We start from the raw sequence: 27,195 nt of genomic DNA, 5'->3' as shown, positions 1-27,195 counted from the left end.
GGCGGCGGCGGCGGCGGGGGCAGCGCGGAGCGGCGGGGGCAGGTGAGGGGCCGGGCGGGGCGGGCCGGGCGCGGCGGGGGTCGGGCACGGGGGGAGCCCCCGCCTCGGTACCGCCAGCGGGAGGGTCCCGGGCGCGTTATCTCCCCCGCGCTGCAGGTGGGCCCCGCCGCCGCCGCCGCGCCGCCACCCTCCAGGAGCAGGTGAGCCACTGACTAACGCACATTGTGCTCTCGGCGACCCCACTGTGCGTGTGACAGCGGCTAACCTGCTCCTCGGGCACCGCTGGGCGGCCGCCTCGCCTCGCCGGCACGACGCCTCGCACCCGCGGCGGGGCTGCGGCGCGATGAGGAGATGCCGCCCGCCCGCCCGTCCCACCTGCAGCTTCCCATCGCCAGCGACTGACCACCACCAGCCTCAGCTCCGCCCGTCCCACCAAGTGAGTGACTTCCCATCACCGGCCGCGCCAAGCCTCGCTGCCCTCCGTCTGTCCATCCGTCCCACCAGCGAGTGACTTCCCAGCGCTTGCAGTGGCAGAGCCGGGCGGAGCGGAGCAGGGGAGCAGGCAGCCGAGGCAAAGAGTCGGTGGTGAAGTTGCACGGGCTGGAGCGGCCGGGTGAAGGAGAGATGTGGTTTCCCTCTCCCCACCCCCCCCCCCCCCCGCCCCTGCTCGTCTCCAAAGTAAATACGTATTAATGGACGCTGTACCAAGTTAAAGAGGAGCTTTATCCCAGCCGGTGACGTCTTGATACCCAGTCAGTGACTAACTGAACTGCTATTGCCAAGGGTGTGTTAATAGAAGAAACCATGCCTGGTATTGCCCTGGATGAGTCACCTTTAAAGAGAGACTCTGTAATCTGTTAAATGAGAAGCAGAAACGAGCCTTGCTTTCCTTTTTTGCTGTTGCTTGCTTCCCATCCCACCCCTCACCTTTGCTCCCTCCTTTCTGCTTCTAGCACCGGGGCTGTTTTGGTCCCGGCCGGGCTGCCCTGCACGCTCACGCTGTGATATCACGCAGGGGACTCAGACTTCATGGCCTGAGGAGCAGGAAGGCGAACGGGCAGGGACTCCTCCAGCTGTGCAGGGCAGCTGTCACTCGAAATCGAGGAAGTGACGAGGCAAATTGCTTCTTGAGCAAAGTTTTCTCTTTCGATTTTGAGCCCATCAAAGGAGCTGGGTAGTTGAAAAGTGTCTTTTTAGAGCATGGCACAGCTTTATCTCCTGCTTAAGCTAATAATAACCAGATAGGATTCACTGCAGCCCTCCCAGATTTCCTGAAAGGGTTTTCTGAAAGGTAGCCTCTCTTGCTTGGGCTGCTGACATGTAACCCTGGACTGTTGTACAGGCATAATCTCCTGAAGGAATCAGCAGCGCTCTGCTCAGTAAGTACTTAACCATACAGAAAAGCAGAGCGACATCCTTTCTACAGAGCAAGTCTCTTACAAAGAAATTGTGCCTGTCCCCATCTCCCCTGCCTGTGCTCGTTTGACATTTCTCCTGTCAGGTCCCAGAGGAGCATCTGCTCTTCAGAAAGGAAAATCAGTTCCTTACGTGCCTCGTGCTGATTAGGTGAGTCAAGGCACACCAGAAAGAGAGGAAAACTGCCTGAATTTACCAAAGCTTTCACACTTGTTCAGTAGCCAAACGGGTCTTGTCTGATGGGGGGGGGAACAAATTTCTCAGCTTTCCCAGCCCCAGACAGCTTTCCTCTTCCCCAGCTGCACTTCCAGCTGCAGATCTGCAGCTCTCTGAGCAGGCAGGAGCACCGGTGTGGCCATGTAGAGATCAGGGTGGGGGGAAACGTGCAAGATACCAGTACCTGCATATGGCTGTCTGTGTCCTGACAGCGTATCCGCACATTGAAACTGAAGTCTGGCAATGCTGTACCACCTTATTTCACAGGTAACAAATCTGTACCCAAAAACGAAGGCGCTCTGCTTCTCTTTGAAGAAATAGCCCCGCGCTGCCCGATGACTAACTGCTGGAGACCCCACCGGCAGAAATGGCTCTGCAGGTTGCCCGGTTGCTCTGGCAAGGTTTGTCCCAGTTCCCATCAGGCAGCACTCGGTATGAAAACTTGCAGCTTCCCGCTACCTACGAGACCATCCTGTTCAGCTCCAGTAAGCAAAGGCAAGGGATTGAAATGAGGTTGGTTTGTTTTCCGTTTTTTTTGTGTTTCTCCAGTATGTGGGGGAAGCATACAGCTGAATTCCTGTTTTTAACGTTCTTTTGGCATGATTCAAAACTAACCTGCCGTGCTGTCACCTGAAATCTTCAATAAATGGTGCAAAACCTGTGTTTGGGTGCTCATTACTCTAACTCAGGGCTCAGCACAGAGCCGAGCAGCTCTGTAAGATGTATTCGGTTACCCCGACCAAGCGAAGAGGAAGGCTGTACCTACTCAGTGAAGTACCTGTCCGATACGTGTCACGTACCTCCCATCTCTGATTTTGCCTGTATATCAAGAGAAGGCAGTTTGAAAAGGAGGGGGGAAGGTGCCCTTGCGACCTGGCCGTCTCTCAAGCCAAAACCCTAGTGCTGGTGCCTTTGCCCCTGCCCTAGCCCAGGAGCCCTTTCTGAACGTGGAGCCCGCGGAGCCATGACTGCTCTGACGAGCGCTCCTGAGCGATGAGAAAATACGCCAGGGCTAAGGCGTCCCTTCATTTAAGTGTTCAGCAGCCAGTAACCAGATTTGTAAGGTGATACTTCGGTAACCAGAGCATCCAGAAGCTAAAAGATCTTGCTGAGAACTGATGCGGTAAGATTTTGGGGAGAGGCGTGCCTTACAGGTGGGGAAGATGCTGAAAGTCAGGCCTGTTAAGCTAAAGGGACTCTGTGCACCTCAAAGGTTTTGCTCTTCTATTTCAGCACTTCGCAGAGGGAAGCGAGCAGGTGTAACCTGTCGTGCGCTGGGCTAGGAAGCACCTAGTGTGTTCTGTCAATAGCGTGCCGGTGGCAAATCAAAGCTGTGAGTCTCCGAGGGAGCAAGCTGGCCTGTCAGGAAAAGAAGGGCTACATGAATTGTTTAAGAGGACGTCGGTTAGTTACATGTAAGCAAGGACTTATATAATACATCTCAAAAAAAAAAAAGATTTCTGCTGGCAGGAGGTTCTATTGGGAAAGAAACTTGCTCATCCATAAACAAGAAAATTTCCCGACTTCCTCTAGTGCTATATGATTATTTTTTTTCCAGGGCAAGGTAGAATGTGCTCGGTCTTTACTGTGAGACACAAAAAGGAAAACCATCACTGTGAGAACAGACAATGCTCTGCGTGGACAGACGCGCACACGTGCCAGTTCAGATAGTTTCTCTTCTCTGGCTTCAGTGAGCTGCCCTTCTAGAATCTGCACACCCGGGAGCAACAAACAGAGCATCTGCACATCATTCAGAGAGCAAAACCAACAGGCAGTTTCTCCTCCAGTCATTCACACCTTTCCTTATGTAACTGGTGCTGAAGCGTGTGCTTTAAAAGCTGCTTGCCAAATCCCGGGGCTGGGAGGAAGCACAAATGCTTCTAGCACTCTAGATGAATTTCAAAAAAAAAAAAAAAAAACAAAAAAAAAAACAAAACCCAGCAGGACACCCAAATCCTGGGGAGCACATCCGAATACACAACTGCTCACGGGATGTTTCAGGTGGCTGCAGCAGAGCTGTCCTTTGAGAAGCCAGCCCAGTGTGGTGCAGCACCGGTACCCCCAACTACCTTTAGGGGGGAGGATGCCTGGCTTTGCAAGCAGACACAGTATGGGGTAGATGGGTGAGGAACCGAGAATCATTTTTGTCATGCAGCATTAAAGAAAAATAAATCAGGTTTTGTCACACACAGCGCCCAACACCCCGACTGAGCGGCTTCAGAAGCGGCACGGGGAAATGACTGAACCTGAGCCTGTGGCTGAACTCCGCTCCTGCCCCGTGCCGTGTGCTGAGAGCGCCTGCAGGTACCCCACAGGTCTTAGGAAACAACACCAAAAAAAAGACTGCACGCTGGAGATGCACCTTGTGCTTCATGATGTTTGGATGGCAGTGAGCAAGCAGCACCCCACGGCAGGGGAAGGAAGAAGCTGTCCTGCTGCCTGCGGTGCCCCGGGGACACAGGGACACGACCGCCTGCTCGCCCAGGCACAGCATCCTCCAGCCACCCTACGTACTTGGATCGCTGCCTCGCCTGCCAGTCACTTGTTCACTCTCCAGTAGGCGTCGTATGCTGGGCTTGCTTTTTTTTTTTTAAAAAAAATAAAATAAAATAATAATTTGCTTTGTTTTAATCTCATAACAATGAGTAATTCCTTCCTACCACTCAGTAGTGGCCTAGAAAAAGACAGCATCGTCTCCACTGTAGCAAGAAGGCTTCTCCCAGGGCATAAAATTTTAATTAGGAACAATCATGCAGCCTTGAATTGGGAATTGCAAGCAGCGAAAAGTCAAATCATCAATAAAATATTCAATGGCAGAAATGTATTATTGACACAGCCTTTAGAGCAGATAAAAGCAGGAAGGCAGAGAGCTGCGGCGGGCGTCGAGCCTCGCCTGGTTAAATAACGCGCGCGGCGTTAAGCGCAGGCCGGCGGCACTGGACGCAGGACAAGCAGCCTGGTGGTCCCTTGCCAAATCCAAATTCGGGAGCCAAGGGGGTGCCACCGCACGCCACCGTGTCCCCGAAGCGCAGGGCCCCTCGTGCCACGACGAATTTAGGTCACCGCCGCTGAGCCGCACGGCGGGGGGACGGCAGGGTGGCGGTCCGGGGGCTAGATTCAGTCGGTTGTTTATTACCTTAAGGAACTCCGCCGCCTTCGTGGCTGCTGAGCGCTGGTTTTGTAGAGAAAAATAAGTAAATCTAGCTGCAGAATGCCACCAGGCTCTTGCCCTGCGTGTCGGTAACGAAGCATCCCCCGTGGGACAGCCCTCGGGCTGGCGTTCCCCCGGCACAGAGATGTGCAGAGCGTTGGCGACGGCTGCAAATCCAGGGCTAGCACATGGCCGCAGCACTCTCTCCCCAAGGACACCCAAACCCACAGAAAATCATCTTCAAAACAACAGAAAAAACAACACCCAAACAACAACCGAGTAAGTGGTAAGGCAGGGCTAGAATGCGAGATTCCACTGCTGCTGAATTATTTTTCTGTGGTTCCCGCCCCCCCCCCCCGCAGGAGGTGCTGTCAGCGACGAACCTTTTCTCTTTATTCCTCTTTGATTTGCACACAGCAGAATTACAAACAGGGTCCCAAAATGAAAGAGCCCCTTTTTTAACCCGCAGATACCAGTTTTTCAGGCACACTGTTGATTTCAGCGAACACCTCGAGTTCTCAGGGCTGGTTCGGGGGGAAACAAGGCAGCCAACGCTAAGGTAATCGGCCAAGCAGGGGAAAACAGTCTGCGTGTCCCCAGAGGAAAACCTGGCTGCGTCCAAGGCAAGCAGTTTTTCTGAACCTAGGGTTTGGGGTTTTTCCACAAGCAGCACTGAAATGCTCTTTACAACCTCCATCATGCCCCAGTACTTTCCTTGGAGTCTCATTTTAAAAGCAAGAGTAGCAAAAAGTTCAAAAAACAAGCAATCAGCGCTCTGGCCGCAGGGGACAGACTTCTTCATGCGGCTGCACGGAGCAAACGTATTTTTAACACATTTTTTCCCAACATACGTTTCCAACTCCAGCGATTCGAGGGGAAAAAAAAGGGAAGCAAATCTCGGTTCCAAAAAGACAACCCTGAAATCACATCTCCCCGCTGTTCTTCAGGACTAATCGGAGACTCGGCACTACCAGCGGCCTCCAAACGAAGCAAACCAATCCTTAAATATCGTGCAACCAGCTGCTGAACGGCAGCAGGTACTCACGCAGCGAGCAGGGGGCTCTGCCGCGCTGCCCTCGACGGCTTTCCTCTCCATTAATATTTCACTCGCCCGCAGCCGCCCCTCGCTGCGGCACGGGGAAAATCCTGCGGGACGCCAGCGGCCGCCGTCCCCAGGCCCGCTGCGGTGGCACGGCCGTGCTGGGGGCTCGTGGGCACCTCCGAAAAGGGCTGAGCGAGCACGTCCAAGCGGGGTCAGAGAGCGGCAGAGCCTCGGTCCGCGCTCAGCTCCTCGGCTTTCCTCGGGGAGATGCTGGCGGGGAGAGAGCCGGCATTACCGCGTGTGCCCGGCCGGGCGTGCCGTGACGCTGGAACGGATGGGGGGGGCGTAAAGGTGAACGGGAGGCTGGCCCCTTACCTGCTCATATCTGCAGCCACGTGCCGTCCCCTTCTCCTCCTGTCCTAAAATGCTCCGCGCTGCTGCTGTGCATTATTAACAAGCTGCCATGTTTCATCCTGGAGACGGCTGCCTTCTCGGCGGACACCAGCTTCATCCACTGTTTGTAAAGCACTTTGTGATAGAAAAGGGGGGAAAAAAAAGAGCAGCACATGCATAAGAAGCATTTGGTCATAAAATACTTACGGCTTTAATTCCCTGTGAAAAGAGGCCGCCGTGGGGTACGCGAAGCGCTCGCCGTGCCCCGTACCTGCAGCGGGGACGGCTCAGCTCCAGCAGCACGTGCAGGCTCGCTTTACACAAATCCTTTCCAAAAGATTTATTGAAAATTGAAACCAGACAATGCCGTAGCGCGCAGGATACATTCATACACGGAAAGTGTGTTTTACAGTGAACACAGCGTCCAAGTCACATTTTTTTTTGCATACAACGGAGAGGACATGTAGAAAACAAAGACGCCGGGGCACTGGGACCCCCTGGACAAACCTGTCCCCTCCCTGGGCCCCCTCGGCCACTTTGGCTTCACAATTAAAAATACAGCAGAACCCAGTGGGACAGATGAACAGAAACAAGAGGAACTACTGGCCATCAAGGAAAAAAAAATAAAAAACACAACCAAAAAAACAAGAACACAAACTAAGAAAAAAAAAAACATTCAGTGAAATGTCACCAAAAGCGTTTCTGTCCTGCACACTCCAGCCATGGGCAGCCAGGGAGGGGCTCATCCTGCTGGCATAGTACTGATTTAAGAACAAGTTTAAAAACTAAGTGGACTTAAGGCAAAAAACAAAAAAAAAAAAGTCTCCACACGTGTCCCTGTCTCCTCGAAGCCTGGTTGTCCCCTCTGTGGCCAGGGAATGGCTGCTCACTTCTCCCTCCCTCTTAGCACCGTGGAAAGGGGGTTTCTAGTACAGGTTTCTCACAGTAAAAAAGGGGACAGAAAGTTGTCTAAAAAAGCTGCTCGTGTGCCCCCTGGCCAGTATAAAGGCTGTTTTTAAAACCCACCAACCCATCCGATAGTCCTGGGGCATCTCCGTGCTTTCTGCTTCCCCCAAAAGTCTCTGGCTGAGGCAGCCACCCCGCAGCAGGTGCGCAGCGAGGACGGAGACGTCGGCAGGGCAGCCGTACCCAGAGCGTCCCCTCCGCTGCCCCCAAACAGGACTTTTGGGGGCTGCTGTGGGATTTGGGGAGCACGCAGCCCCTCCAGGTCGTGCAAACATCCGCAGAGGGTCGAACCCGAGGAGGGCAGCTTGGCAAACAGGACTATCTACGCCGTGCTTCGGTGCGAGGCGAGGAGGGCAGGGTGCTGGTGGTCACAGGCAGCCAGGTCGGCCCCAGGACGGATGCGTGCCTCGTGGCAGGGGTCAGCTGCTCTCAGGGACTCTCTCGCGGGGCAGTGGTACCGCAGGCTCCGTGCACGCACCAAAAGCGGCGCTGGGTTCCTCAGGCGTTCACCTGCTGGCTGTCAGGATGGCTTCAGGGCATCGGAGGCAGGTGACTAAGACGACGGAGTCCTCCCCTCACGCTAGGACAGGGCATCGCGGCCCCGCTTCTTTGCGGCGGGATGCTGTAAGGCCACCCATTTCTTCCCGTTTCACGTGAATGAGCACAGCCGAGGGAATGCCGCAGCATGACACAGGATGAGGCCCGGACTCCGGCAGCTCCTTCACCGTCATCAGCGCTGGGGCTCGCTGGGGAAAGCGCACCGAAACGTGGCACCAGGTCCCGCCGTCCGCTTCGCCTGCTTCACCGAGCAAGTCTCATAAGCAGCCCGAGGGCAGGTCTCTGCCACAAGAGATGTCACCCGGGCCGTCCCGATGCAGCTCCGCCCCGCCAGTCAAAGGAACGAGGGCTTCTCGAAACACACCGCGGGTCTTTTGGGAAGGCCACGCGGAACGTGAGCACTGCCATTGTGTGTTAAATATGGAAAGCACTTTAAAAAAATAGAAGGGGGTTGTTTCATCCACAGGGGAAGAGGGTTGCTTTGTCTGGTCAGTCTTTGTTTTATAGTATAGTCTGTAAAAATACTCTGTCTGGCCATCCACATCCATTCACGATATAAAGCAGTAAAAAATATAATATATATATATATATGGAATATGGTTTTATTTATACAGTTACACTTGCAAGGCAATCAATCGTCCACTGGCTGTGCCCTTCTACCTCCAGATGCTCTGCCTGGTTGATATGACTGCAAGACAGACAAAAATAAACTGAGTGACCCCACTGCAGTGGGTGAGCGTTCACAGAGAGAAAAACAGCACAGAAGACGTGACGTGTGGAAGCACCGTGCGTCTGCAGCATGAAACCCAGCCTCGGGCTCGGGGTGTGCAGACGGACACACAGACACCACGGTCACAGGGTTGGGTGAGATGAGGACGGATGGTTTGGCCCCGAGGTGGGCAGAAATGGGGTACCGGGGGCGGGAACCGCTTCTGCAAGAGACAGAAGCCAAATCCTCCCCATCCTAACCTCAGCAAAGGCTTAGCCCTGGGGTATTTGGGGAGGCAGGACAGTGGGTAAGGAGCAGTTGCTTGGCTGCTGGAGGAGGAATATCCCCAGGTCCCGCAGGTTACACTGTCTGACTGACAAGATGCAAGCCACGGGCTGGGACAGACCTGCTCCAGCTCTGCTCCCAGCTCTCTGCTGCCCTCCAAACACGTGGCAGCGCAACCCGCACCGCTGCCGGGACCCCCTTCGTTCACTTCCCAGGAGGAAAGGGGATGGACAGGGAGCCAGTGGCCTGAAAAGCAGCCGGCAGCATCCCAGGAAACTGTGCCCGAAGGACCGCAGATGGCCCCGAACGCCGGAGACTGCTTCGGATGCCACACCAATGGCCTCACTGCCTCGCAGCGGAGCGGAGGCCACAGGGGATAGCAGGGTACAAATGCAGCTCTCCTAATGGCATCTATAAATAGCTCCGGCCTCCCACTTCCAGCACACACACGCAGGCTCGCTCGCCACAGCCCGTTTCGTGTAGCAAACCCCTCTCCCCTTCCCGCAGGCCCTCCCCAGTGTGCTGGGGGGCCCCGCAGGGACATACGCACCCTCGGGGTTCAGGCTGGACACCAGGGGCTCCGGCAGGGTCCGGGGATGGCCGAGGAGCTGCTTGGTGCTGGAGCGGGGAGGCGAGTCGCCGCTGGAGGGGGGAAACCCTGCGGGAGAGGAAAGACACCCAGCTCAGGCAGAGCTAGCCGGGCACCTGGGACTCACAGAGAGTGGATATCCCTTGGGAGAAGGGACCAGATCCCCGTGTTCCCCCGTCCCCCACTCCACAGAAGGCCGTGCAGCCCCCCTTGGTCTCTCCCCCATCCCTAACACAAGGCTGCCGGCCTGGCCTCCATCCCCGCAGCGCCCCGTCCCGAGGGCCATGCCATGAAAGCACAGCCACAGATCCCAGGGAGCCGAGCCGCACGGAGCCCAGGGGGAGGAAGAGGAAGGAGCCGGGGCCATTAGGGAGACATTTGGGGTCACAGGGCAGCCCCCCGTGGCCGAGCCGGCGCGCTGACCTCCGTTCCTCCGGCAGGCTGGCAGCTCACGCGGGCTCGGCTCCGGCTGGGCGTCCTCCTCAGACCTGGCCTGCCCGACGGTCACCGTGGCTCCCGTCTGCTGAATAAACTGCTGCAAATTACACTGCCTCAGCTCCTTATTTAACTCCTCCAGCTCTTGGTTCTGGGCCTGCAAAACACATTGGGGGTGACAGGGTGAGCTGCGTGCCCCCCACGCTGCTCTGCGCCTCCTCCTGAGGCCTTAGCCTTGCTCCCCGGCTCACGTCAGGGACTCGTCCCCCATGGGGACAAGGCCATGCCACCGCCTGTGGGGACTCCAGGCCAACAACAGCCACGCCGTGCTGAGCAAACTGCTGCAAACAGCCCCCCAAACGGCTCTGGAGCCCACCAGCACCTCCGGGATACACCCCCAGGCTGCCCCTCTGCATGGGGATGGGGATGCTCGGGCAGTAAGGACAAGGACAGCATACCACACAGCACCCAAACCCTAGTGGGACAGGAGAACCACGGGTCTTGGCGGCTTGAGCCCAACAGCTCCGGCACAGCTCGGCTCCTGGTTCAGAGCCAGCCAGCCCGGGGCATTGCCAAAAAGCCTCGTGCCTGGGCACCGCGGAGACCTGTGCTTCCCCTCCGCTACTCCTTTTTCCCAGGCATGGGCATAAAAACAACGCTGACCAACAACACCACTGAGGAGACCGACTGCCGATCCCTGCCTTTTGCCTGGCTGCATCGACCCCACGCAGTGGCTACGCGAGGACCGCTTGCTCTGGCACCACCACACGTGCAGGAGCCCCTCGCCCACGCTAGACCCGTGCCTGCTTCCTTCCAGGTGTAGACCCCCTTTTTCTCCCCCTGGAGGGTCCCTCACCCCCCAGGGCCAGGTAATCTGGCCGTACCTACCTGCAGGGACCTTTCGGCTTCCTCCAGGGCCTTCTCCACGCTGGCCAGGTTGCTCTCCAGCTGCGTGCCCTGCTTGACTTTAGCTTCCAGATCCCTTTTCATTTTGGCAGCCATGTCCTCCAGGTCCGTGGGGCTTGGCACAGGGCTCTCCTTGCCCCTCTTGGCCCTCTCGGCCATCTCCCACTGGATCTCCTTCTGCAGGGCCTCGGTGCGGGCGCTCAGCTCGTAGATCCTCTGCGTGTACTCCTCCAGGCTGGCCCGCAGGCTCCTCACCCGCTCCTGCCTCTCCCGCTCGCACTCCTTCTCCAGCCGGAGCTCGCTCTGCCAGAACTCCTCCTCGCCCAGCTCCGTCTCGTTCCTCCGCACCAGGTGCTCCAGGTAGAGGATCTCGTCCTCCTGGCTGGGGGCCCGGCCGTGCTCCCAGAACCGCAGGTCCGTCTCCAGGGTGTCCCCGTGGGCCTCCAAGGAGCTGAGCTGCTCCTGCTGCCGCAACACCGTCTTAAACAGCTCCTCCTTGGAGAGCTGGCCGGCCCCGCCGTCCTTCAGCTCCATCCCCTCCCAGGCGTGCTGCCTCCAGCGGCTCTTAGCAAACAGCTCGCCGGAGCCCATGGGACCCAAGTTGAAGGTCATCGATTTCTTGGGCTCCCGGGGCCGGGGCGCCTCGGTGCTCACGGTACGGGGCTTGATGGGCAGGCTGGCCCGGATGAAAGTCCTCTCGGGAGCCTGGGGAGCGCCCTCCGAGGAGGGCCGCTCGGCCACGCTGGGGCCCGTCCGCCGCAGGATGAACTGCACGTCGTTGGCATACTGCCCGCACTTGGCCAGCGACTCCAAGGGGCACTCGAGCGGGAGGAGCTGCCGCTCCTTCTCCCGGAGCTTCTGCACCAGGACGTAGCGCCCCGTCTGACCTGAGGGCAGGACACAAGCACGTCACCCGGGGGAAAGCCGCGGCCGGTGACGTCCCCGCTGCCCCAGAGCTGGACCCTGCTCCCAGGAGGTTCCCTCTCCCCAAGAAGCACCCAGAGGTGCCCCTACCCACCAAGGATGGGGCATTTTTGTTTTGCTCTGGACACCAAAACGAGCGAGAGCATTGGGGGTAGATGGTGCCAGGGAAGCGAGGTGCACCCCAAAACCCACACAAATTAATTTTCTTCCCTTTCCCCTTCCAAATCTTCCCACTGAATCTCCCACCCATCACCCAAATCTTCCACCCATCTCCCCAGGGACACCCAACAGCACGAGCAGCTCGCCGCAGAGAGGACGGCACAAGTCATTCCCCCATTAACGGGGTCCCGTGCTGCCCCTCTTTGTAGGATGGGGCGTCTCTCTGCAAAGCTCAGCGCCTCCGTGGTCGCACTTTTGCGTGTGAAAAAGCTGAGGACACCAACTGGAGCTGCCCTGCTGTTCCCTCAGCCTGGAAGAACGCACACCCTGGAGAGCGGAGGTGGAGGAGACATCAGCCTGCTGTTCTTTTTGGAAGGCGTGCAAGAGAAATTGGAGATACGAGGGCTTTGATCTACAGGGCTCGATCTCAAACCTGGCACGGAGGGGAAACATCGCAGCGCAAAGCCTGCGCGCTAATAGGATCGCAGCATTTTGAAACTGAGCCACTAGAAGGCAGGATTGACCACAGGCGAGAGCACGGCAGGCACCGGCATCCAGGCACCCTGTCCACGCCGCTTGCAAGCTATTTATTTTGGCCATCTCCCTAGCAAGCCTCTGTGAGGAGGGATATAAACACACGGCCGTGCCAAACGGAGGGCAAGGAGTTTGGTCTGGTCTTGAGAGCTCCGTTTTAGCTTGCTCAGGTGTGCGCCGCTCACCTATGGCCCGCGCCAAAGCGATGACCACCTCCTGGCAGGTGGTTTGCTCCGAGACGCCGCAGACCACCCGCTGGATGCCGTCCACCCACACCTTCAGCTCCATCCCCGCGGCTGCCGGGCCTCAGGCACGCTGGGGCATCGTGGGACGCGGTCCCTGCGGGAGAGAAGACACAAGGAGTCAGTCCTGAGCCTCTTCTAGGGGCGATGCTTTAACAGCCGCGCTTTTAGGTTTGCTGGGCACCTGGAACATCAGCCCCCACCCACGAGGTGCAGCCAGAGCCAGACGCTTGCTGCTGCTCACAGATCAGATTTATGGTGTTATTGCTAAAATACCGGCGTTCACCTGCAATAAAACCCTTCTGTCTCGCCAAAAACCCCGTGCACAGCTCAGGTCTGGGCAGCGGGTCCAAGTCCTCCCTGGGTGAGAGACACTGGGGTTTGCCCGTGTGCGTGGTAGGTCTGGGCAGCCAGAAAACACCCTGCCTATTTCTGCTGAGAGCGCAGCCTTTTAATGGATTTGTTGGACTTCCGCTGCTATTTCCCTAACAATTTGGCAGTGTGGCACTGGGGATTTTCCAAACAATATCTAAAAGGCAGAGAAGCCTCCGGCCGCCCTCCCGCCCACCCTTCCCAGCTGTGCAAAGGGAAATTGAGAGGTGTAGATGGCGCACGTTGTGCTCTATTTACCTTCCCCTCTGTTAATCTGAGAGGGATTAAGAAATGGGAAAAATTAACTGCAGCAAAATCTCATTTAGCACTCCTGCCTCTTCCAGCAGCCAAACGACCACAAGTCTTAACAAATGAAATTAAATCGACGTAATCTGCAAAGAACTCAGATATCTGGGTTTATTCTGGTTGTAAACACTCTCAAAACATTTTTTCCTCCTATGTTTTTTTGTGGAGCCTTCAAGCATCAAGCCTGTCTGAGGGACCAGGGCAGAGGAAGGTACAAAGGGTCCCAAACTGCTTTCCAAACCTAGCCCAGCTCCCAGTCCCTCCAGTTCCCCAAAGTTTGGAGACACGCCACGACTGCTGCCATCGCCCCAGGGGTGCCTGCAAGGAGCAGGCTGAAGCAAAAGCAGGTGTCAGTGCAGGGAGAAAAGCTTTATCTTCAGTTAAACAGCCTTTTTTTTATTATTATTATTTTATTTTTTTTTAATTTTTGCCTCCTTGAGGAATCAGAGCATGGGCTCGAAGGCTCCCAACTTGAGCAACACGAGGCTTTAGCCGTGACACAAGGAAGGCAAAGGAGAAGCCTAGGAAAGGAAACAGTCCCACGATGCTGTTCCCACCAGCAGACCTGACGGTGCTGGGGCAGAACGACTTGTTAGAGAACAAGCCCGAAAGCCAAATCCATCCCCCGGGGAGCACTTGGGAGCAGCTGATCCAACACCAGCCTCCCCATCAGCCGCAGCAGCGTTATCGATCCCTCACTTCCAGATTTACCCGCGGAGCGCGGCGGGGACCGAGGGCAGCAGGCATGGAGCAGCCGCCACGGGCACGATTATTTGACTTGGCAGCACCGAGGGGGAAAACCAGCAGCAGTGAAGGAGCTCGGGCTCTGCCCATTTCTCCCACCAACGTTCCCTAAATGCTGTATTGGCGAGGTGGAGACCAGTCTCATTTCAGAGCATGGTTCTGCCCCGCTGTGTGGCCGCAAACTCCCAGTGAAACCGGCGCCCGCCCCCGCCACGGAGCAAAGTTCAGCGTCGCTGCTGAGCTCGGGCACCACCCGGCTGGGTTTTGCCACCCCAAAGCCACCATCGTGCCGGGACACAGGACCCCAACGCCAGCACCGGGTGGCAGAGTGTCCTGGAAAGCGACGTGCCAACTACTGGCACCGCCAGCACCAAAACCGCCCGTGGAGCCGGGCTTTTCCCGCCCCCATCCTACCCCACAGCCCCGGCAGAGGCCAGGAGTGGGTGGTTTGAAAATAAATAAAAGCAGCCGGCTGTGTAATGAGAAAAGCAACGGCCTCACCTCTCCTCGCACGAAACGCCGGCGACTGCCGAGACGAGGGGTGACGAGCGATGGTCGGTCCGGGAGCAGGACGCCCGCGAGTCCCGCGTGGACGAGAAGCTCCCCTTTGGGTGCAGGGCCAGCCTCTGGCAATCATTTACCAGCGTCCGGCCCACGGCGAGTGGCACGTAACTGAAAGGCAGGGAGCGGCAGCAGGAGTTTTTCCTCCTCTTACGGAGGAGTTTCGGCTTTGAGCTGCCCGTGGCGACGCAGGGGCTCAGGTATGAATGAGCTCAGCTCCGGTGTCGCATCGCTGCTGGAGGGAGAACCGAAGGAGGAGAATGTTTTGTACCAAAAACACAACACCAGCAGCTAGCAAACCGTGCGGTGCCGGGGAAGTGCCCGTGGGTAATGCGGCTCTGAAGCTTATCTCGTGGAAATCTCTTAGGGGCTACTTGGGAAAGCGACCCTTTGAGTCTCCCCCAGCAGCAATGCAGGGAGCAGCGTATATCCAGGGTGAGCTTCAGTTTCTCCGTTGGATCTCAGGGACAGCGATTTCTCAGCTCTCCCAAACCACGCTCACCCTTCCTGGCTTCTCCAAACCCTTTGCATCAGCATCACCAACATGCCGCAACCCAGACCAGCCCCTTGGCCTCTCCTCTCCCTGAAAGTTCACTCCAGACTTGGAAAAAGTAAATAAATAAATTTGTTTTCATAAGGATGCGCAGGACATTATCTGCTCTTTCACTGCAGCGTTATCTTTGCTCCTATAAAAGCTTTCAAAAACACAAACCTCCGCCTCATCCCAAAGCATCGCCTCCTTTGTAGCCACTGCTGTCAAATTTCTCGTACAAAGTTATTTGCCTTTTCTTAGCCATAAAAGTTTTTTCCCTTACTGTCAAAAGAACATGCGCGTATAGCAATTAGAAGGCCATTCCTCCACGTTTTCCTCCTTTATCTTTCTGTCTTCTGATTTTTTTGGAAAACTGATCTAAGTGAGGAATGCTGCACGCGGCTTGCTCTGGGTATTGAAGCCCTTCTGCGCATCTAAAGTTAGCCGGTTAGAACCGCTGCTCCCCGGGGGGAGGCCGCCTTCCGGCTGCCCCTGGTTGTGCTCGCAGTGCTGCCGCCATAGGGAGCCGCTTTGATCACGAACCAAAGCGCAGGCAGCTGTAGGGCCTCGCCGGCCACCCCCAAAAAGCACCGGGAAACAAGCAGGTGGCTGCTGCGCCGGTGCGAGGACGCGTGACAGCCGCTCCCACAAGCTGCTCTTATGTTTTACCCCCCCCCACCACCGGTCTATTTCTAAGTCATTTTTATTGGAAGCAGATTAACGAAGTGACTAATTTTCTGCTCCCTTCCCATGTGATCGGTCCTAAATTGATGGTATGGATGATTCACACAACTTCTTCGACAAATTTCCTAACTGGGAGTTGGAATTTCAAATGCTGGCACTGAAAAAAAAATAAATAAATTAACACTCCCAGATCTTACAGCTTTATTTTTTGCTGCATCTTAGTCTAAATTGGAAAAAAAACAAGCTCAAAAAAAAAAATGTTCAGACTCGATTTGAACAAAGCTGCAACCTCACATAAATCAAGGCTGCTTTTAAAGCTCAGGGTTTGAAGCCAACTTCGGGTTACCTTGATTAAAAGAGGGAGCAATCAGTCCTCCTGCTAATCGAGGTGTTTCACAGCAACTGGCTCGACACAGCTCTGCAGCAGAGGCAACAACCAAATTTTAAGCCTCACCCTTCGGCCGGCCAAGCTTGCTCCTTGGAGCTGGCAGTGGCAAGGCTGAATTTGGGCAATCAGGAGAGAGATGGGCAGGCTTGGTGGCTGCAGGTGCTCCGAGCCCTGGCCAAGAGCAGGACCTGCTAAAGCAGCAGGAGGTGGAGGGGTTATTTCTGCAGGTGAGAGGATGCACGCTTTGCATAGTTGGGTTTGGTGCCCTGCAGATGAGCAGGGCATGTCCCAGCCGGCTCATAAACACCCCACGGGTGCTTGCAAGAGCCTCGTGACCTCCTGGGACCTGAAACATCATGCGGCCAGCCAAGAAAATCAGCTGGCTGCCCCGATTACAGAAACGCGTACCTCCACTGACTTGCAGGGATCTCTCCTGTCCCCTGCAGGGGCTCCCAGAAGCTGACCCAGCACCTTCTGGCCAAGGCTTTCAAGTTCATTTCAAACGCAAGCACCTTTCTCCCTTAATTTTTCACCCGTAAGGAAAAATGTCTGTTTAGAAAACATCAGTTTTGCACCCAGCAGCTGCTTTTGGCATCCCAAATGCCTTCACCAGGCACCACGTGGTTTCCTAAGAGGACGCAACACCCCTGTCCTGCAGGCTGAGCCCCTCCAGGCTCCAGGGAAAGCCTCCTGCAGACACCCCCAGTTCACTGTACTGGCACGGAGGGAAGGACCAGGAGGGGACCTCAACACCTTGGTGGTGCTGAGCACCCAGGGACACGTTATCCCACACCGCCAAGATCTGGGCCACGCACTTCTAAGCGGTGCTCAACAGAGGAAACAAAACTGAATCACCATTGAACGCAGCAGCCAGTGTATTTTCTAGCAGAGCTTTTCTTTGGAGATCGGGTTCTTTTTTTTGGATCTCTTCTTGCCATTCCCAAAACAGGACTCGGCCAGCTTTAAAGAGGTGGTTAAAGGTGCTCAACGCCTCCCAGAGAAAAGGGACTGGTGCGGGGCTAGCGCTGGGCTGGCAGGAAAGCACCAGCACAGACAGAACTTCTGGGCAAGTCTCATTACGACTTCAAACGGCCAGCAGACCAGCATTTCACCTTTGCCCAGTTTACAGGTCAGGGTTTTGGCTGGGGATAGGGAGCGGTGCTGGCACCCAGAAAAAACCAGCACAGGTTCCCAGCCCCTCTGCCGGGGTCTCACGCCGCTTTACCGACCGACAAACCGAAACGCGGGCAGCAGGGAGAAACCCCATCAGCAAGTCCTGCTTTGAGAAGTCCCTCCAGAGCAGGAGGAGGTCTGCAGAGAGCCCATCGGCCAGGCTTTGAAATCCCTGTTTGCACCACGGTTGCCACAGGAGTGCCTCTGGATCCAAAGTCAAACGCACACAATTTATTATTTTTTTGAAGTCCGTAATTAGGGCTGCCGTGCTTGATAAACACGAATGAAATCCTCCCGGGCTGCTCTGCTCTTCCCTCGTTAACCTGAGCAGCGGCCCCATGCCCGGCTCCTGCCCACGGGGCTGGCAGGGTTTCGCCTGGTTTGCAGTTTCACCCGCCCAGCATCGCTGAGCTCCGGGTCCCGTGCTGACCCCCTGGTCATCAGGCAGCACCTGCACGGACAGTGGGGTGCTCCTGGAGACGGGTCGTGCTTCAAACCCAGCCCTGAAAGGGGTCTGCATACAGGCAGGAGTATCCTCAGCACCCTGCGGTGAGCAGGGAGTTGGAGGCAACAGGAAAAAAGGTAGAGAAGATGGGAAAGCTGCACCTGGAGCAGCCAGCCCAAACAGCACTCATTTCATTCCTGATTTGAACCTGAACTTCTCACTTGTCTTCTCAGCATCTCCTGGCCCCACACTGCGGCTCCCTCTAGCCTGAAAGCAGAGGACCACTGCGTCTTCATTTCCAGCCCTAAACTGTTCATGACAGACTGAAGCCAGCAGGTTCAGAAAATGCTGCAAGGTTTCGAGATCCTGCACCAGCGCTGGGAGCTTCCAGGGGACCAGGAGCCCGAGGAGGAGGTTTCAGACACCCAGCTGCTGTGGATGGGGCAGGACCACCCTGCTGGACCACATCCAGGTGGTTTTGGGGTGATTGTGGCCAGTACCTGGGGACAAAGCCCAGCCTGAAGAGGTGAGGATGGGAGGCAAGGCGCAAGAGCTGGAGAAGACAGGCATATAGGAAGCAACCTGCACGTGTGAACCCATGCTACAGGAAACTATTCAAGGAGAAGACGAAGAAAAAAACCACACAAGTAAATAGCAAGTGGCGACAGGAGTGGAGGAGCAGCCACGTGCCCCGCAACCCTGCATGTCTGAGTGCTGGCAGTGACTCACCGCCCGTGATCAGCTGCTGCGGTGACACATCCAGCAGCTATTTAATGCTTCCCCAGGTCCCTCCCCACCCGAGGTACCAGCCCAGCTCCTGGGCACCCAAGGGAAGAGATCGATCCTGCTTGCCCACATACGAACCCGCCGCGAGCTCCTGGGACAGCAACACGCCTGCTCGAGCGCTGCCACTGCTTGCCAAAAGCCTCCCATGGGAGCAAAGGCTCCCTGTTACTCAGGGGTGGAGAGGAGACCAGAGCAGTAGGTCTGCAGCGACCCCAAGCCTCCTGACGGTGCTCATCCCGCAGCCCAAGCCCAAATGGAGGGGAAGGGCTGTGGCCTGGGTTCCCCTCCAGCCCCCCGACAGCCTCCTCCTGCCTCGGATCCTCTTTCGGAGGAGCATCTCCAGCTCTTGTTGGGGCGTTGCAGGGACAGGGCAGCTCTTCCGGGCCCTTCCTTGCCACGTCCATGGAGCCACGGTGACGGACGTAATGCCAGCTGCAGCTCTTTTTCTTCACCCAGCACGGGTGGAGAAGATCAGCCGCGGCTCTGAACAAGCTGTCCGGCCATGGCCAACCCTGAGCAGGGGGCAGCGCTTCCAGCAGAGCCAACCTGCTCAAAGGTGGAAGCGAGCAGCGCTGGACGAGGACGAATGGAAGAAAAACACTTCAGGCCCTGCTGAGCACCCACGGTCACTCCCACTGCCGCAGAGCAAGGCCCGGCCAGAGCCACGCAGCCCCATGTCCTGTGGGGCCTCTCAGCGGGGCCATGCTGTATCACTCACAGACCAAAATGTCACTCGATACCAAAGCCACGGACCCAGCACCACGGAAGTCCACCGGAACCCCGAGCCAGACGCTAGGATCTTGCGGAAGACTCATTTATGGACAGCCACAAACAAGGGCTCCCTAAGCAGCACCCTGGATGCCTGCCCCATGCGAGCAACCCCCCATTACGAACAAAATAGAGGCTCTGGGATTTTCTGCCCCGCTTCCTCTCCCAAATTACAGGGAGGAGCAAACCCAGGCCGGAGTGCCCAGGGCGGACCCACGAGGCCGGGGAAGAGCTGGGGGCTGCCTGAGCTCCTCCTGATCAGGAAACCGCCTCGGGGTCACGTCCTCAGGCAGGGATTTGGGCGAGGGAGGCTCAAGCCCCAGCAGGCTGGCTGATGTGCCCAAAACCACAAAAGCCTCACCCCATGCCAGCTCCACCTTCCCAGCCGCCAAGTTTTGGGTCTGCCACGGCATCAAACCCGACTTTTTTCCCCCCACCTCTCTTTAACCAAGCCAAGATCGCATCCGAGCAGCCCCCTCTTAAGGGAGCCGGGTGGCCACCGAGGTGGGAGGTGACAGTGACACCCTCCCCGGGGTCCCACGGTGGCCTTGATTGAGGCCAGCGGGTGAATTAATGACTAACCGCTTCCTGCCCGGCTGACAACGCCGGAGCAGTGTCGAAATGTCAATAATCGCGGGCAGCGATAACACTGCAGGCACGCCGTGGGCCTCACCAGGAAACACTGCCGCTTGATTCAATCGCCGCTGCAGGGCCAGGGAGGGGATTTTTTTTTTTTTTTTTCTCCACGGCTTCGCCGCGTGGCCCCCCAGCATCCTCCTTATGGACCAGCGACACAGGCGGGCTCCGTGCCAGGCACGTGGCTGCAAATCCCCAGCCCAAGGCAGGTGGCCCAGAGATGAGCAAAGTCTTGGCTGGTCCGGGCCACGGCACCAACCGAAAGCTCGTTATAAATTAAAGCAAATTAAAAAAAAATAACACCTACTGCTGTAAACACCGAGAGCTGGCCAGGTGGATTTGCAATGGGTGAGCGCATGCGCGCACGCAGCCTGGATGAGCTGTCTTCCTCACCTTAACACGGTGCATTTCTCCCACACAGCATTAATGGCAGCTATCCATAGGGGGAGAAGAGCAAGGCTGGCTATTAAAGCCAGCCATAAAGATTAAGGTTTACGAGGGAAACATTAGCAGCACCTGCTATTGCTGTAATCATTATGATCAACCTCAGACACATGAGCAAAGAGCACCTTCATGAAAGCAGCTGAGGGTGAATCCCTAGCAGTTTCTTCCCAAGGGGGTGAAGCAAAATTAGCAGCAGCATCTAGATTAGAGAGGAGAGAGGAAAGGCTCTTGCACGTAAGCCAGATCTTGCACTTCCACGCTCATTTTTTCTTGTGCAATGAGCCCGCTCAGATGCTAAGCCCCTGGGAGGAGGGGCTGGGAAAGCATTTAGGTGCCCAGCTCCCAGCCAAGGCTGGGATCCAGACTGACCCAGATCAGCCCTGAGGATGGGAACTCAACACCTTTCAGGGTTGCACCCCTCCAATCCTTTCCTAAAATTATTGCCTTTACTTTTAATAAATAAATAAACAGCGCTTCCTTTTCAGCTGTCAAAAGCAACACTGAACCTGCAAACGTTGCCCAGCTGTGAGCCCCGGCACAGCAGCTCTGGGATGCCCAAACGCTGGTCTTCTTTAGGGGACAGTTTTCTGGGGAGCCCTCGCAGTGCAGCTCGTACAAGCCAGGTTCTGAGGGGTATCAGACAACACAACTGCAGCGTGCATCTGCCAGGAACCCCAGCATCTCCACCGCGTCCACTTCCCACAGCAGCCAAGACGAGAAGCATGATGCAACTCATGAATATTCCCCTGTTATTACACACAGACCATTCCCCAAGACAGAAAACAGCTTGTATTTATCATGACACGGGATGCAGGAGGAATGCTGCAAATCTGGAGATGCAGGAGCCCGGTTCAGCCTCGGAAACGCTCAGAAATACCAAAACTACCTGTTTGTTCCTCTGCTGCTCCTCCCCAGCCAAAGGCAGGGGGAGATGGTCCCTATAAAAACTTTTAAAGGGATATTATTGCTGCTGCACTTCAATTACTCATGCTGCTTTCTGGAAACAGCTGTAAGCTTTAAAGTCCTGTAAGTTTTAAAAGTCCCTATTAGGCAGCAGAGCTCTGATGGGCCATAGGCCACTTCTCCCATCTGCTCCAAACGTTTTGCTTTATTAACTCCACTAAGATGGATTATTTCTGTAGATGGGTCACTCACTGCCCGTGATTTTGCTCCTCGAGCAGCCATCGCACATTATTACGGGGCACAGCTTTGCTCCTGCTGCCCTACACGATGGCTTCTTCGCTGCTCCAAACGTCGGTCTCACCCAGGGTCCTCATGCTGCTCGAAGCCATCGCTTGCGGTGAGCAGAGAGGGGAAGGAGATAACCGAGCAAGCACCCTGACAGCAGGTCTGGACAGCGTTAGGGAGAGGCAGCCAACATGGAGACATCCACCGGAGGCATCTGCTGCTTTATCAGAGAAACCTGAGATTTGGAGAGCAGCACCGCTAAGCCCCCAGACTTAGGGCATTGGTTTTGCTGCTGTTTGAGCAGGGGAAGGCAGCGCAGCACCCGCGGCTCCCTGAAGTCCCAGCGTCCTCGTGGTGCTCATACAATTCAGAGGAACTGCCACCAGCGATCCTCTTCCCACCCCAACCCTCATCGCAGCAGAGAAGGCGATCAAACTGGCAACTACAAAACCAGAGACATCCTTCCAGATTGTTTTCCATTTGCAGAGCAACTCGGTCTCCTACCCTCTCCGAAGAGCAGCCGCGCGCCAAGGACGCGCCGCTGGGCATGGGAGGGAGCGCCGAGGATGCACTAATGAATATGCAGGTGCACGCCGCCACAAATGTTTATTTATAACTCCGTAGGATTAAAAAGGCCTTTAATGACCACTTGCGGGGAGCTGAAATTGCTTCTTTCTTTCTCTCTCTCTCACACAGACACGGAGTGAAATGAACAAAAGAGCCGGAATTAATCCAGGCTGAAACTTTTGATAAGGCGCTTGTGTATTTTGGGAGTCTCTGCTTTCACGGCACCTCGCGTGTGATTAATTAGGTGAAGGTGCCATCCGTCCCAACCTGAACCCACGCAGAGATAACGAGCTCTCTAAAGCACTAAAATGGAGGTGCATCTTCAGAGAGCCAGCTCCGTCCCTTACCTGGCGCACAAACGCAGGGGGCTATCTTTTGCTATCTGCAAAAAAACATTTGCCTTTCGGGTAACAGCTCTGCAAAAAGAAATGTTGGCGAGGGCCCGGGCAGGGAGCAAGGAGCCATCTGTCGGGGGTACAAGTCGCTGTCTTTCAACAAGACGGTGTTTTAAAGCAAAATGGAGGCAGCGGAGGTTAGGGCTGCTCGACCCATTTTGATCTCCCGACCAGCCTCACTCGAGGCAGCGACCCCCTGGTCTGTCCCGCGTGTCTGCGCGGAGAGGGAGATGCAATAAAAATCCTTTATTTTTTTCCCCCCACAGGAGTGTTTAGGTGTTTAAGCTGTATGCGATACAGGCTCATCTCAGGTTGCTTCTGGAAACCGAGCCTTCAGAGCCTTTTACCCTAACTTCTCTGTGCTCTCAGGTCATTAAAAGCCTAAATGAACTAAAAGCGACAGCGCCGAGTCCAACATCACAGCCTCAGCGATTCCCAAACCACCATTACAACACTTCCAAAACTACCAGAGGTGAAGCAGCCTCTCCTCGTCCAGCCCAAGCGTATCTGCCTCTTCACAGAAAGGAGCGCTGCCACCTCCAAACAGAACTCGGGGGGGGGAAAATCAACAAGTGAGAACAGCAAGCACAAAGCCTCCAAAGCCACACCATCTCTATCCTGTAGAGATGCCTCTGGTGTTCGTCCAACTCCCCGCACACCACCAGCAGCCTCAGGCAAGCATCCAGAGGCAGGGACGAGCTCCCCAGCAGGCACGCGCACCTCCTGGGGAGATGCTGGGGGAAGCAATTCCTGGCAGGAATCACGAAACCAGCAAAACCCTAAAAAAGTGCTCTTCCAGAGCCTCCCTCCGCACATCAGCCACGTGGTACAGGACACCTCCGGGGTGGAAAGGGACTCCTGGCCCCAAAATGCTCGAGAGAGTGCCATAGCACCAAAGACACCTGACCCAGTTCAACTTAGGAACTGGTCCCAGAGCCCTTCCTGTCCTCAGTCCTCCCGGGCACGCAGGAGGCACCTTGGGGCCGCGGGGAGGTTTTAGCACACAGCTCCTAAAACCGAGAGCTCCAGCAGGTCCTGCACTGCAATGGGGATTACGAAGAGGCAGAGGAAACCACCCCAAATCCAGGCAGCGTTCGCCTGCCCCAGCGCTTCCAGCTCAGGGCTGACCCACCCATGTCTTCAGGTAAGAGGTTTTTTTTTTTTTTGAAGCAACAAGTTATTCTAGATGACTAGCCCAGGGCATCTGGAAGCACCCCAGCACCCTCAAGAAAGTGCTGACTCCAGCCCACAAAAAGCAAAATAATCAGCTGCTTTTAGAAGCTCATGAGCTTGGCACCTGAAAAATGGACGGGCATAAAATTGTTAGCAATCATTTACAATAACAGGATTTTCTTAAAAACCCTGCGTGTAGATGCATTTTCGCCTTAATTTGACTGCGCAGGTTTACAAGGGCACAGACAAGTTGCAACAGATAAAGGAACATCCTTTAAAAAGATGCTCTTAAAACCTACATGCACAGAGGTAACACCAAAAACATCCCTCCCACCTTTAAAACCGGGCACAGGCCAACCCATCCCCAAGCGGCACCTGGACTTCTTTCCAGGTCAGGGTGCTGAGCACAGGCACCTCAAGCCCGCGGTCCCACAGCATCGCTCCCCTACCCGCAGGGGGAACACTCGGGTCACCTCCAAGCCACCGCTGAGGTTCCTCCCCCAGCAGAAGAGCCGAAGAGGACGGGGCAGAGAGGCTGGAAAGCTGCGGAAGATGAGCTAGCAAGGTTTCCAGCTGACACACTCGGGCAGCCTTTCTCTGCAGCGTGGTGCAAGGGCAGCCACGACATGTCTCCACTTGGTATCCAAGTACATATACACCAGGTATAACCTCGGTATCTTCGCTAATTACACCACTCTACCTTTTTTGGCCAAGCTGCCTCGCAGAGAGCAGGGAACCAAGTGCCCTCGGATGATTCAGCCCCGCCGTCGCCTCGCTGCTTTCACCAGCCGCAACCCGCTGCCAAAAGGTTTGGTCAAGGCTGGCAAACTCCCCAGCACGTTCACTTGGGCCTGCAGGTAACCAAAGCTACCGAGCACAGCTGTAAATTGCTTTTCTTCTCAAAGAGAAGAAAAAAATAGTAATAAAAAATGGATTTGGTGCCGCTGTTGGCTTACGATCTCAGGGACAGACTCTCTCAGGTTGCCCTCTTCAAAGGGGTCACCCTTTTCCCCCTTCCCCTTCTCATCCAAGGAAAGCTAATTCCCTGTTACCTGTCTCACATTCAGTCACGGGGGTTTATTTCTTGGAGCGCCCAGACCCCCCTGCCAGGAGATGGGGGTTTCGGAGCACGGCACGGCCCCGTCCCTGCCCTCCATCCCCACGAGGGTGCGGATGCTCCGCCGAGGCTGCCCCGAGCATCCCCCAGGATGCTGCAAGCCGTGCACTCCGGGCCTTGCAGCTGTTCCTGAAAAAGTTGCCAAAAGGCTTCTGCACGTGGGGACCCCTCGCTTTCCGCGTTATTTATTTTGGGGCAGCGCGGGGCGGCCGGCAGGGAGGCGTGCCGAGAGGGGCCAGGCGCCGTGCTCGGGCTCCCGCGGCAGACAACCACAGCGGTGGAGCAGCGTGGGGACACGGGCAGGGGATTCCTGGCATTCCAGCCAGCACCAGGGAGGGGTGAGCTTCTCCACCCCATCCCGACCTGCACGGCCCCCCCTGAGCTGGGCAGCCCCTTCCCCAGATAAGCAAGGCGAGCAGCATTCGGGGCTGGGGGTGAGGGGTGCCTTTAGCACCGCCTGTAGCCGAGCCCCCGCGCTCGTGCACGGTGCTGTCGGCATCCCCTGGAGCCTGCCCTGGCTCTGCTCGGGGAGCAGCCAGAGCTCCCCTCGCCTCTTCGGATCCCCTCCGGTCACTGCTCTGCGAGAAACCCCTGCAAACGCTGCCGATGCCGTCCCGAGGGGAGTATCGCGTGCTGTGCCGATGCACCTGCTCCGCTCGAGCAGGAGGAAAGACAACGCCACCTCCGAGCTCCCCCCTGGGATTTTAGGGTGCAGCGCGAAGCGTTGTCGCAGGGCAGGGAGAAGGCAGAGGCCAGTTTGCTTCTCGACCCGCAGCGTGCTACGAGGAAAGTTACAAAACAACCTGCTGAGTGCCACCAAAGTTCACCAAAGGCATCAGAAGTATGCAGCCAGGAGCCGAGCGCTTATCTAGCCCAGTGCCTGAGGAATTTAACCCCTCTCTGCACCACGGATTTGGAGACGCTTCTGCCCTTCCTCCCGGCAGAGGAAAGGCAGACGGACAGACGGTTCCTCCGCGTGGCCGCAGACCCCGTTTGTGGCTAGGCTCAGCGCTGACACCCCAAACGCACACAGCCGAGCCCCCGTGGCTGCTTTACCCGATGCTGCCCTGCACTGCTGCTCCTTCAGGTGGATTTCAAGGCGCCGTGCTGGTGGCAAGAGGCGCTGGGGACGTCAGGTACACCGCGGCGTTGTCCCCAAGGTCCCGCTGCCACGCCGAGCGCCCCGCCGTGCGGATGGCACCGGGTCCCTGGTGCTTGGAGCAGCTCTGCGCAGCCCAAAGCTGCTCCAAGCCACCCCAGCCCCAGCTCTCCATCCTTACCAGAGGTCGGTGTCCACGGCCCCGAGCGGCGGCAGATCGCGGCCTCCCTGCCTCCTCGCGCCGCCGAGGGAGGCTGGCCTCGCCGGGGCGGTTATTTTCGCTTCGCGGCCTCCCGACAATGGGATTAGAGCCTTCCCCAGCCAGCCCCTCGGAGCCGAAACGCCAACCAGGAATGGAATACCTGCAGGTTGCTCCGGGAGACTGCTCCCAACTTATTTCGGAGGACGGAGGCTGGCAAAGCGCCACCTGCCTCCGCCGCGCCGGGGAGGCTGCGGGGCCCTGGTGCCGGCTCCTCCGGCAGCCTCGAGGGAGAGAGGCGGCGAGCCTCGGGGCCGCTGCGAGCCCCGGTGCAGCAGCAGGAGCAGGAGCAGCAGCAGCAGCAGCAGCAGTAACAGCAGTCACAGCAGTCACAGCAGCAGCAGCAGCAGCAGCAGCAGCAGCAGCAGCAGGGCCTCGCTGCCCTCCGCGGAGGCTCAGCGGGCTGCCGGCAGGTCCTGCGGTGCCGCAGGGATGCCGGAGGCTCCCCGGGGAGCGCCGGGGCCGCGGTGCGAGGCACTCACCTGCAGCCCAGCCCCGCGCTGGAGGCCGGGCAGGACGCGGAGCCCCCGCAGCCTCCCGCAGCCTCCGGCGCCGCTCACGCCGCGCCCTCCCGGCCCCGCCCCCGCCCCGTGGCCCCGCCCCCTTTCCCCGTGGCCCCGCCCCCCGCCCAGGTGAGCCCGCCCCTCCCCCTCCCCTCGCCCTCCAATTCTCAATTTTTGGCTTTTTTTTTTTTTTTTTTTTAATTTTTCGTTTTGGAATAAGCAAACCGATGGGGAACGACCGCGCCAGGGCGTGCGTTTGTTTCCTCGGGGGGCACGGAAGCAAAGCGCAGCTTGGGGAGGCCGGGGCGGCCTCCACCACGCCTCTCCGGGGTGGCCTCCACCATCCCGGCCTCCACCGTGCCTCCAGGGGAGGCTGGAGGGCCGTCAGCCCGGGTGAGGCCAAGGGGAGCCCTGGGCAGGAGGAGGCTCCAGCAGGAGGTGGCCGTGCCGCCCCTCGCCCTCCGAACCAGCCTCCACCGGCCCCAGTGGCGGCCTCCCACCGCGGAGGCTTCAGCCTCTGCTTTCCCAAG

At 57.0% G+C, this 27,195-nt stretch overlaps 1 protein-coding gene and 1 long non-coding RNA gene across 7 annotated transcripts; one reads left to right on the top strand and one right to left on the bottom strand.

Annotated features, from left to right (window-relative positions):
- Positions 1 to 3,330, top strand: LOC121070915. Its single transcript, XR_005820293.1, has 4 exons — positions 1 to 42; positions 157 to 2,145; positions 2,866 to 3,047; positions 3,191 to 3,330. It is a non-coding gene; the product is annotated as an uncharacterized LOC121070915 (long non-coding RNA).
- Positions 645 to 26,741, bottom strand: RASSF7 (Ras association domain family member 7). Of its 6 annotated transcripts, none has more exons than XM_040558716.1 (7): positions 26,645 to 26,741; positions 12,469 to 12,622; positions 10,649 to 11,553; positions 9,749 to 9,917; positions 9,287 to 9,394; positions 6,201 to 6,353; positions 645 to 6,095 (listed from the first exon to the last, which is right to left on the bottom strand). In XM_040558716.1, the coding sequence occupies exons 2-6, from the start codon at positions 12,569 to 12,571 to the stop codon at positions 6,205 to 6,207; spliced, it is 1,434 nt and encodes a 477-aa protein (XP_040414650.1). In that variant the 5' UTR covers positions 12,572 to 12,622; positions 26,645 to 26,741; the 3' UTR covers positions 645 to 6,095; positions 6,201 to 6,204. The 6 variants fall into 6 exon arrangements, with proteins under 6 accessions (XP_040414650.1, XP_040414652.1, XP_040414649.1 ...); XM_040558718.1 differs by lacking the exon at positions 26,645 to 26,741 and adding an exon at positions 26,266 to 26,376; XM_040558715.1 differs by lacking the exon at positions 26,645 to 26,741 and adding an exon at positions 26,085 to 26,222.
- Positions 26,742 to 27,195: the final 454 nt, after the last annotated feature.

Source organism: Cygnus olor, chromosome 5 (genome assembly GCF_009769625.2).
Source record: "Cygnus olor isolate bCygOlo1 chromosome 5, bCygOlo1.pri.v2, whole genome shotgun sequence".
NCBI classification, from domain to species: domain Eukaryota; kingdom Metazoa; phylum Chordata; class Aves; order Anseriformes; family Anatidae; genus Cygnus; species Cygnus olor.
This window is presented reverse-complemented; position numbering and strand designations above follow the sequence as displayed.